Here is an 11762-nt window from a genome sequence, read left to right on the forward strand (position 1 = left end):
AAACTAAAGACCATTCCAGAGAACTTCGCAAAAACGTCTCTTGACGAGTTGGAACGGGTCGAAGCCCATCTGAATGAGGGCTCACCGGTCTCATCTTGGCTTGGAATCCGTGTCTACGAGCCTGAGCGTCTGGAAAATGGAGAAGTGCTTTGGCACCTCAGAATAAACCCGAACCCCAAACTTAAAAAGATTTTGACGATAGGTGTCTACGAAGGCCACGCTTTCTTGATAAAAGACATCGCAAAGCTGGCGAAAACCTATGCATGCACGCATTGCGGGCAGAGATTCACACAAGCGTGCAGTCTCAAACGGCATCACGAAACCTGCAGCGCGGGAAAAACGGTAATCTTTTGCCCGGGTACAAAAGTGGAAGCCCCGCAGACAGCTTTCGAGAGAGTGATGTACCCAAAAGGCTCAACGTCGAACCAATCGATTCTGTGGCTGGAGCGAGAAGCGAAGCAACGGGGCATCCACATCCACCACGCAATGTGCGGGCACAGGGGTGAGAGATGGATCCCTTGAGAAGGCGGGAAAATGAAGTCTTCTCCTTTTGACGGGTACAACCACGAAACGAGGACTGTGTTCCAATACCACGGCTGCCCCTTCCATGGATACCCAAAATGTTACCCGCGCTATCGAGAACAGATGGTTGTAACTAACGGTAAAACACCCGAACAACTGTACGAAGCCACCATGAACCGTACCGCATTTCTGCGGAAACTCGGCTACGAAGTAATCGAGGCATGGTCTTGCGAAGTTGGGCTTCATAAGGGGGAACTCTCGAGGAAGCAAACGAAAACTTACCCGCACGCGATCTTGTATGATTTCGAGGAGCATGGCGACAAAAACTATCGGAAAGAGCCGACAGGACCGTTAACGATAGAAAATGCTCACGTGCCGATCTCTGTGAGCATCGGGGACACTCTTAAAAGAGAGCCTATCCACATCTACGAAAGAGACCCCGCGAAGCTGGTCCACAAGTTCATGAAAGAGCTGGAGAGACGCGAGAAAAGCATCCAGGCCCGCGTGCGAGCGGAGTTCGTGCCAGAAGACACGCACCTGCTGCCAAAAGACCAGCAGCAAAAAGTCAATGAATGGTGCAACCAGGTCCCTGTCGTGGGGTTCAACTCAGGATCGTACGACCTGAATCTCATCAAAAACCACTTCGCCACCACTCTTGCCGAAGTATCAAGAAAAGTCAAAGTGGCCAAGAAGGGGAACAAAACCATATTCCTGCTTACCTGGGGTGCCCGTTTCCCTGATATCATCAACTACCTTGGCCCGGGCACGAGCTACGACAAATGGGTGAAAGCCTACGGATGCGAGGCAGCGAAATCCTGGTTCCCCTACGAATGGTTCGACACCCCCGAAAAGCTCGATTACCCCCGGCTCCCAAAATACGAGGACTGGTATTCGAAGCTAAAGGGCGAATACGTTCTCACGCGGGCTGAATGGGAGGGATGCCAGCGATTGTTCAAAGAAAAGGGCATGCGCACCTTCGCAGACTGGCTGCGTTACTACAACAATCTCGATGTGGCGCCCGGCCTTGAGGCTCTGGAAAAGATGAGAAGCTTCTAAACCGAGAACGGAATCGACATTCTGAAAGACGCTGTGAGTATCCCAGGCGTGAGCTTGCCCTACTTGCTCCGGGGGGCGGTTGAGCGGGGCGCAGATCTTTACAGCCCGGTCAAAGAAGCGTATGAGATGCTGAAAGAAGCTGTTGTCGGGGGACCGAGCCTGGTTTTCACAAGGTACCACAAAGCTGGTGTCACGAGGATAAGGTCTCATCGAATAACAGAACCGCGTCTTTGCAAAAAACTCGTCGGTTATGACGCCAACGCTCTTTATCTTTCTACCATGATCAGAGAAATGCCTTGCGGGAAAGAAACGGTCGTGCACTACGACGACTAGTTCCAAGCGGAGGCGGCTCCTGTACTAACGCATAGGCTCAAAGAAGAGAATTGGTTTGGATTCGCCGAAGTCGACATCGAGATTCCAGAGCGCTTGCGGACAAAGTTTGAGGAGATGTGTCCTTTCTTCTACAACAAACGGGTTCCTGCCGAAGCTGCACCGAAACATATGGAAGAGTACTTGGCAAGAACAGGCAGACAGGGCGGAGACGGTAGAAAGCTTGTGGGGGCGCTGTCCGCAGAACGGATGTTGGTGTACGCCCCTCTGCTGTTGTGGTACGTGAACCACGGGGCGGTTGTCACGAGGGTTTACAGAACAATCGACTACAAACTGGCCAAGATATTTCCCTGGTTCGTGGAGCAGGTGACGGAGGCGCGCCGGACAGGAGACGCGGACAAAAGCAAGGCGCTGCTCGCCGAAGTGTTCAAACTGCTCGGAATCAGCGCTTACGGGAAACTGATCGAAGCACTGGAGCGGCAAACGAACGTGATATACACGAAAGACGAGAAGGTTGTCGACAGAGCGTTGCGGAGCGCGTATTTCGAAGACCTCGACGAGATCGGGCAGGCTTACGAGCTGGAGAGCCGCAAGCCCCGGATCACAATCAGACGGCCGTTCCAGATTGGAATTGCTGTCTATCAGCTGGCGAAGCTGCGGATGCTGGAATTCTACCACGACTTTCTCGACAAGTATGTCGACAGAAGAGACTTCGAGCTGATCCAGATGGACACAGACAGCAACTACATTGCAATCTCCGGCGAGCGGCTCGAAGACATTGTCCGGCCAGAGCTGAAGCAAGAATTCGAGGCGGAAAAAAATCAGTGGCTGGCTTGGGACAAGTAGAGCGGCCTGACTCCAGGCCTCTTCAAACTTGAGTTCGAGGGCAGCCGGATGCTCGCGCTCTGCTCGAAGTGCTATTACGCCGACGAAGGAGAGGGGGGCGAAAAAAAGAAGTTTAGCACGAAGGGGATGTCGAAGAAGCAGAACGAGATAACGTGGCAGCGTTTTAAGGAAGCGCTGGAAGGCAGTAAGGATATGGCGACCAACAGAGGTTTCAGGATGCGGGACGGGCACATGGTCACTTAGGAGCAGCAGAAGCTGGGGCTGAGCGCTTATTACGACAAGTGGTGGGTGCTGCCTGATGGGATACATACCGATCCAACCGAATTTCACCTTTAGTTCACGTCAGCTGGAGGAAGAGTAGTGTTTGGAGGGACAACCAGCAGTTCTTCACGAACGAAGCCGCGCTTGGGGCCATCGCGCAAATAGTAGAGAACGGGTTGATCCGGTTTGGTGAAAGATCTTTCAATGTTGTAAACTTTCAAAGACCAGATTGGATCCGTGGCTCGTTTTACATCACTTTCAAGCTCGCCGGGTTGGTAGAGATAACGAACTTGGACAAGAGAGGGGAGTATTTTTTCGTTTTTTCCAACAGGCCTCGAATAAGGTGTCGATGGCCTTGCATAAACAGATTTTTCTTTGATGGCAACGGCGGGTTTCTTGCCGATAAGGCTTGTGACCTCGTTGTTCAAAGCCGAAACAACTTCTGGAAGTCTTTTCACCCAGGCAGTGGACCGCTGGCCCTCAGGGAGTAGCATTTCCACGGTGTACTGGTGGCCGAACAAGCGCTCAGCCAGGGTGCGGTTGAAACGTTCGACAATGGCCTGGTCGCGGTGAATGTCAACCCGCCCGCGCCGGATATATATTTTGTGCTTTTCCATCTCTTTTGTGACAGCACCCATGAATTCGCGCCCGGGATCAACCTGCAGCATTTCAGGCCATTTGAGAGGCCCGCGTTTGTAAATCTTCTGAAAGGTCAGGGCGACCTCATCAGAACTTTTCGAAGTCAGGGGTTCGGCCTATTTGTAGCGGCTGGCCACGTCGACAACGGACAGCGCATATTTGAAAACTTTGCGGCCACGAGGGAGCTTGTCATGCGGCAGAAAAAGAAGGTCCGCCTGGTGGACCTTGTTGGGTGTTGGAACGTCGAATTTCGGTCGAGGAATTCGCCTCGGTGCGGGGAGGAATATCTGCCAGAGCGCTTGCCTGATCAGCCACTTTTTTGCGGTTTCTTCAGGTACCTTGGCGGCCTCGGCTAATTTTCTTATCGCGGCGATTCCTTTCCAGTAGCCCCCGGGGCCGTAGTATATCTTTGCGAGTTTGGCGTCCATATAACTAAGGCGTAAAAAAGTTTAAAGGAACCGGAAGGCTGCGTAGCCCAGAGCGAGAGCACCGGCGCCTACGAACATGCGTTCACCCTTTTTCTGCTGCTCGCTTGGCTGATAGAAATCTGAAAACTTGGGCTCTTTGGGGGGTATCATTCGTTCGTCAGGATGCACCTGGTTGTAGAGTTTGAAGGCATAGTCGGTATTGGTGAAGTTCTGCTTGGCCTGCTCCTTTACTTGCGCGTTTGTCGCAATCCAGTCCAGAAGATGGGTGCGGTCGCGCGTGTATTTGGCGTAAGCCGCTTGGTACGCCTCGAGAGCTTTGTCATGGCGCTTTTTTTCTTCAAGTGCGGCTTTGTCGCCCCCGCCAAGCGCCCTCGCCAGATAATTGCCGCCGATAAAAGCCGTGGCGTTCAACACAGCCCCACCAACCATAATCGCGATGCTCGCCATTGTATATCTTGTATAATCTTTTTTTAATTGTTTTCGTATGGCGGCGGGGGTTCGTTGGGATTAGGTGTAGGGTATTTCTCCGGTAATGGAAAGTGCTCAGTATCAAGATCCTCAAAATCGGAGTCTTGATAATCGGAATCTTCATAAACACCAGACCAAACAAAAGTTAAGGCATCAGCGGTATAAAAACCTATCTTGTATGTAAAAAATAACAGCGCAACCGTTGTGAGGGCTTTGATGGGGAAATAAGAACGCGCCATTGCGTTATTATAATGTTTTTTTTTCTAAACGCTGGTGGGAAGGACTGTTTGGTCCTCGAGGTACTGTTTGAGCGCAATGCTACCCGCCATGACGGCGGTGAACTTCACGTAATTCATCGGGCTGCTGCTGGGATCAGAAGTGAAATTCTCTTTCACAACCTTTTTTGCGGCCCAGCCGATACCCGCGGCTAATAACGTGAGAGTTGCGGCGTCAATGACGGTCTTGACAAGCTTGTTGTCGGACATGGCGCGTTTGATATAAGTAAAGAACGAAAGTTTAAAACAAAATTAATCTGTCTTCCCTGCGGCTTCTTCTTCTTATTCTTCTTCTGCTTCTTCTCTTCTTCTTAGTATTTCTCCTATTCTTCTTCTTACTTCTTTTTCTATTTTTCTTTGTCTTATTTCTTCTCCGTCCTTATTGTCAAAAGCTGCATTCAAAAATTTGAATGTTGCGCGAAGAACACTTCTGTTTAAGTCGAGCAACACATACGTGACACCAAAAGTGGTGGCGAAAGTGAGTATCTTCTGTTGAACGTTAAGTCCTGGCATCGTGATATACATTTCACTCAAAAGTTTAAATCATTTTTAAAAATCCTTTTGGCTGTGTCGCGCGAGAGGGTTCTGGCTCAACACGCGCGGGCTCACGTGCGGGCTCAGGTGCGGGCTCAGGCGTTTTTTTGTCGAATGCGGCCTTGGCCATAGCCTTGAGCTCTTCACGTTTGTAATAAATCCCGACCAGTGAAAGGACTATGCTGGCAACAGCAAGCCATTGGGTGGTGCTGAGGCCGCTATTTTTTTTCTACGCTGCTCTTTGGGCTTTCGCCTTCTGTAGTCGGGGCTGGTTCAGGGGCCGCTGTGGTGGCTTTCGCCTTATTTTCCCCGATAGCCCTATAAGCCTCGGCATCTTTCTTCTGTTGTTCCCGTGCCAGCCGCGTTCTTTCAGAAACCATTTTGCCAGCAGCCACACGCTTAGGATTTTTCACGCGCTGCGTGGTTGGAGTTGGAGTTGTCGCTTGCTGTGTGATATCTACGGCAGGCGCTGCCTGGATCTCAACCTGAGGCGCGCTCTCGGATTGTTCGGTTGACATTCTGAAACAAATGCGTATTCTAAGCAAATGAAAAATGTTTAATTAATAACAATTTTCTGTCAGCGCCCCCTCAGCAGTTGTTGATGAATGCTGACCAGTTATTCTGCAGTTGCTGAGCCGGGTACTTCATGAGTGCCCTCAGGCGGATATCCGTGTTCATCACGAGAAGGATGGCTCTGCTCCGGCAACTGTGGACTAAAATCAATATGTTTTGTGGTGATGAACACCGCGTTGGCCGCAGCAAGAAACCGGCCGCACTTCAAAGCGAGGTTGCCGGCCAGATTGGAGAGCTCTTTGTTCAAGATGTAGTCATTTCTGAGTTCTTTTTGGTAAGCGTCGATGTCTTTGATGTTAACTGCCATTCCGACCGCTTTGGATACAAGAAAAATGAAGCTGTCGATTAGGCTTTCTGTTGTCTTTGAGCCCACGTACGTCTAGCAGCGTTTGGTGTATTTCTCTACCTCTTTGTCGCTCAGGCGCTTCACCTGCTCGTGGGTTAGCTGCACTCCGATGGCCTCTTTGGCTTTGCCTGTGGACACCACCACGGGCAGCTGCTCACGAAGAGCAGGAACGTCAGGTCCAGCGGTTGGAACAATGCCGCCTGCGGGACCACTCGACGGCTCGGGCTCGGTTTGAAGAAGGTTCATAACTTCTGCTAACGTGGCCTCTTCACCCATTGTACAAGGCTATATACAACTTATTTTTTTTTATTCAAAACAGCTTTACCCCGTAGGGGTGGCGAAGCGCGAACACAAGATAAGAGAACTTTCACTCTTTCAACTTTGAAACTAGACCTTTGTACTCATCCTGAGAGAGTTCGCAGGCGTAATCATCGAAGATGGCTTTCGTTGTCCTGGCCCAGGGGGTGTGAAAGAGGACGATCGCCGCAACGTTCTCCCGGAAGGAAGCTGTTATGCCGGTCTTCTTCTGGATCAGCGCCCAAACGCTGATGCCCATATGTCGGGCAGAAAAGGCGAGATTCACCAGCTTGCCTGTACGCCCTTTCACGTCTTTGGAAGCAGCGCAGTCGTCGAGGATTATGAGCGTGTTGGTGCCCTCGGAAAGCCATCTCATGAGCTTCAACCACTTTTCCACGTCGTGCTGATCGCAGACTATCACATCCATTCTTGGATCGTTTTCGCCAAGCCGGTGGTAGGTCTTGTTGTGCGTGAACGTCGGGCAGATGAGCACGATGTAGTCGAACTTGAATCGGAAAGGGCTGTAGATCTGGTCCACCACAAACCTTGATTTGCCTGAATTCGTCGGCCCCACAATGAGAGCGTTGAAGGGTATCTTGCTTGGGTCCATATGAAAACTGTACAGATTCTAGCTGTCTTTCCATAAGGTTGAACTGGGAGTCTGAGATGACGAATACATGGCATTTTATGTTGCCTGAGCCTTCGGCTTTCCGCTCGATTTCCAGCTGGACATCGTCTGTACTGTTCACAATCCGTGTGCCGCTGCCGTGCATTTCTTGGTCCGCCATGGAGCGCATATCAATCACAAGACCGAACTTATCTTCGGTGTAAAATTTTGACATATTCATGTGCTCGGTTTTATCTTTCTCTTTCACAAACAAGTTGCGGGCCTCTTCCCACACGTCCTTGCCTTCGATGCCGTTGTTGTAAAGCATGTTTGGCGTGCCGTTGACCGTGACGCTGACTTTCGTCAGATCCGGGAAGATGAATTTTTCTGCATCTCTGTCGCCCGCAGTATACGGCTCTACAAACAGGAGGAGGAGGGCTTTTAGTGACTTTCTTTGGGCGTTGACTTTGATGTTGATCCTCGTGTCACCATTTTTTTTGTAGGTGACCTCTTTGTCATGCATCACGTGGTCGTAGAGGAACTCTTTGCCGCTGGAGTAAACGCTCCGCGCCTCGTCTGCCAGAGTCTTGCTGCGGATCATTTTGTACTCGAGCTGGATGTTTTTCAGCTTGTATTTCAGCTGGGTTGTGTCGGAGCCTTTGACCACGTGTATAGCTTCAGCAAGTTTTACATCGAACGTGAGGTCGTTGTAAAGGGCCTGGGGGTAGAAAACGCCGTGGTCGGTTAAGATCTGATGGTCAAGCCTGATCCGGTACTTTTTTCCGTACACCTCGTTCAGCTTGTTTTCAGCTTCGACGCCCGAAGTTTTCTTCTCTCCCGCGTCTGAGCGGATCTTGCATAGATCCTCGCTCTGAATCCCTTCGAGAATCCTGTTGTCTCGCTCTTCCTGCGAAAGAAAAAGGTCTTCGAAAGTTTTGTAGATGTCATACCCAACCGTATCTTGCAGGATAGTGCCTGCAAACTTCACGACCAGCCTGTCAACGAGCGCCCGCGTGACGTTCTGGACGAGGAAGTTGTTGGCGTGCCCTCCAGAAAGGTCGATGTCAAAGACAAGCGCAAGCGAACCCAGCACCAGAACCTCGTTCTCGTTTAGCTTGGGCACGGAAACGTACAGCGTATTGCCGGGGTTGGCTTCAGAGGGGGTAAAGGTGATTCGATTGACCGCGCGCTCGGCATTCATGGCGTATAATGTCTTTTCGTTGTGCGAAGGGCGAAGGCTCTCTAGCACCACTGACATTGTGTATAAAACACCGGCGATTATTTTATAATTTAAAAAAATAACAGGCTTGAAATATATTGCTATGGCGGAAGACGAAGGAACAAGCTTTGAAAACTCTGCTTATGACCCATACGGTTTGGACGATGATGACGACAATGAAGGTAGAGATGCCAACGAAACGACTCCTTTCTTCCCAGAAAATGCGTCCACGCCAAATGGTAAAGAAGAAATTCCAATGCAGACAATGCAGCACGAAAAAAGCGGGTTGCCTGCAACTTCTTATGCGGAAACCCCTTTCACCGGAGCTCAGACCTTGAGTGAACAAGCGTGGGTTGCTTCAAAAGATTTCTTCCCGGACATGAGCTCAAGCGAGCTTGAGGGTTCATACAGCTCCAAGGGGAAGCTCGAAGTCAAAATGTTTGGAGCTGGCAAAAAAACGTATGACCTGTTTACCAAAAACAGGAGAACGGGAAAAGATCAGATTAATCCTAACCTTTCAAAAGAAATAAAAGATGCTCTCGGGGCTTCCAAATACGAGAAGGTTCAACAAACTGTATACGAAAAACGAAAAGAGCTCAAAGAGAGGCAATACGAGGCTTCGCAGAAAGAAAAAATAAAAAGGCAATGGATGAAATAAGAGAAAACACGAGAAAGAAACAACAACAGATCGAAGCTCTTGAAAATGAAGAGGGTTCCCAAGAGGAAATTGACAAACTGAAAAGAGAATTGGGAAGTCTTGAAACACAACATCAAAAGGCAAGAAGCGCATATGAGAGAAGTGTTCAAGCGGCAGAAGATAGATGAATGTTGGAGGAAGACATTCAGGTGCTGGAAGATTCGCAAGCGGTAGATGTTGCAGAAAAAGAAAAAGAAGAAGCGAGCGAAGCTCTCAAATCGATAAAGAAACGAAAAGAAGCACTTGAGCAGAGAAGGAAGTTTGAATTGGGAAAGTTGTTGGATAATGAAGAAACAGATTTTACCCCCGAACGGAAACAAGAAACCGAAAAAAAGATTTCAGCTATTGATCAAGAAACAAAAAGACTGAACGAAGAAGAAAAAGAGTTCCAAACAATACTTGGTGCGAGAAATGAATACGCGGAAAGAGAAATGAAACTTCTACAAATTGATAAAGAAGAACTGGAAAAGGCACAGAAAAAAGACCTTGAGATTATGAACGATAAAGACGCGGGCGCCTTACGAAAAAGATGCGGCAGAAGAAAGAGTGGACTGGCGCGACAAAGAGATCCGTCGAGTTGATGCCCGGCTTGAAGAAATCGGGAGAGATGCCACTCAGCTTGAAGATGGAGAGAAGACTCTTTGGGAAAGAGTGAAAGACTTCTTCAAAACATATGGGGTGATGCTAACATCACTAATTCTTGCTGCTGGGACCACAATCGGAGCTGTCATCGGGGTCCTCACCAGAGGTTTGAAAGCCACCGGTAAGGCTTTGGGGAAAGGCCTAAAAGAGCTCGGTAAAAAATTCGCTTCTATACTTCCTGGGCTCCTCGGAGTAATCGTAAGTTTTCTGTTCAAAGCTGCGGGCCAAGTCGTCGGGTTTCTTGCAGAGCACACCTGGCTGCTTATTCTCGCCGTGGTGGCCTTTTTGTAAGAACAATTTCTCAAGAAGCAGCGTTAACTTTACCGCCAAGCCATGAACAGCAAAGCCGATAATCCTACTACACCGACAATGACAGCTGTTTTGTTTATTTCGTGTTGCGATGTTTTATCTGGAGCCTCGGGCTCTATTTTTTGCGCCTGTGCTTGTTGAGTTTCGGACGAAGCTGGTTTCCTTGATTCGGCTGTTGCGGCTTTGTGAATCGGGTTGGACGGATGGCTGTTGGGAGGGTTAATTTTTGACGGGCCGCCTGCCATGAGTTTGAGCCCAGATTTTTTTGTGTCTGGATATACCTCGTTGTTCACCCCAAGTTTCATCCCGGAGACCACCTGTTTCAGCTTGTTGTTGTAACCGATTGTGCTTTCGGTGTTGATTATCATTTGCGCGGGAATAAGCCAGGCCATGGGGGCTACAGCGAGATTGAGCCTCACCTTCGCTTGATCCACCGCGAGCTGGTACCTTTGCACGCTCGCGGCCAAGTCGGGCTGTCTGATCGCGTCTTCCATCAGCACCAGGAACTCGCTTTGGGCTTCTTTCGCCCTGCCACCAGAACCGAGAATACTGCTGCGGACGTTGACTTGTTCGCCCAGGACGCAGTAAACGAAAGCCTCGATTGACTGGTTTATTCTTGCCAGACCTGCCTGGGTCAAGCCATTCGCGGTGTTGGGTGCAAACCAGTCGAACTGCCGATCTCCAAAAAGATCAGGCCGTATAAACTCAATAAGGTTCCCCTTAATCAGTTATCCACCGTCGTCGCTAAACTTGTTCCACCCAGGATACAGGATACTGTTTTTGTTGGCGATTCCCCCCGAGGCTTAACATACAACACCCCCAAACTACTAGTTGCACCCGAAGTAAACCTAAAGTCGCTTGAGGGTCTACGCCGAACTCGCCGCATATCCTTTTGTACGAAGCAACGTCATAATGATTATTCATTTTAGTTGAAAGTCGGCTCTTCGGGCAAAGCGCTTATGCTCTGAATTCCTCCTAGCTGGTACAAAATGCGCCTGACCGTGAAATACACGTGGAAGATATAAAAAGCTCTTATCTGCGGTGGGAGATTCATCCCGCTGTCAAAGATTTCGCGAGAAACTCCGCAACCTTGTGTCGCGCAGAAAACCGCGAAGTTGAGCTGTTGCGGCCAATATTTCATGTGTGGCCCTCCTAACCAGTGTTTTGATTCTGTTCCAGAAGTGTGCCTGAGTTTGGTTTCTTGAAATATTTCTCTGAATTTTGTCGTGAAATGTTGGTCAGGCGTGACGTAGATTTTGATTTCGGCGTCGAATATTTTCTTCAAGCTTGGCGCTTTGCCGTCGAAAGGTACTGCAGGGATGGGCAGGGAAACTTTTGAACCAAGTGGCGACAGTTGATAACGAAAACCCCCGCTGTCTCCCGAACCAAGCGCTTCTTTCTTTTCGGCGCTCCAATATTTTCTGTCTGAACCGAAGACGTTTTGAAACGAGCCTTCGCTTTCTTTGAAAAACACCTCGGCGGTTACGTTTTTTTTACGGTCGATCATTTCTTGTGAAATGAACCGGCTTTTGTCCGCTTTTGGAAAGCGGTTTAAAAAGTTTGTCCACGCCTTTTTCTTCGCAGCATCTTCTTTTTTCAAAAACTTGGGATCACCAAACCCGGGATCTTGACCGATATCGTCCCACCGATTCGGCATTTTATTTGAACACAATTTTATTTGTTGAATATAAAAATGGTTGTTCTCACTATTGT

At 49.3% G+C, this 11762-nt stretch overlaps 1 protein-coding gene across 1 annotated transcript; it reads right to left on the reverse strand.

Annotated features, from left to right (window-relative positions):
- Positions 1 to 6706: 6706 nt before the first annotated feature.
- LOC145491900 (uncharacterized) lies at positions 6707 to 8486 on the reverse strand. The gene has a single exon (XM_081471193.1). The coding sequence runs from the start codon at positions 8438 to 8440 to the stop codon at positions 6707 to 6709; it is 1734 nt and encodes a 577-aa protein (XP_081327319.1). The 5' UTR covers positions 8441 to 8486.
- Positions 8487 to 11762: the final 3276 nt, after the last annotated feature.

This window comes from Orbicella franksi, chromosome 1 (genome assembly GCF_964199315.1).
Source record: "Orbicella franksi chromosome 1, jaOrbFran1.1, whole genome shotgun sequence".
Classification (NCBI taxonomy): Eukaryota; Metazoa; Cnidaria; class Anthozoa; order Scleractinia; family Merulinidae; genus Orbicella; species Orbicella franksi.

Coding starts and splice junctions, on each gene's coding strand:
- LOC145491900 (XM_081471193.1), bottom strand. CDS start 8,440: ATGTCAGTGGTGCTAGAGAGCCTTCGCCCTTCGCACAACGAAAAGACA.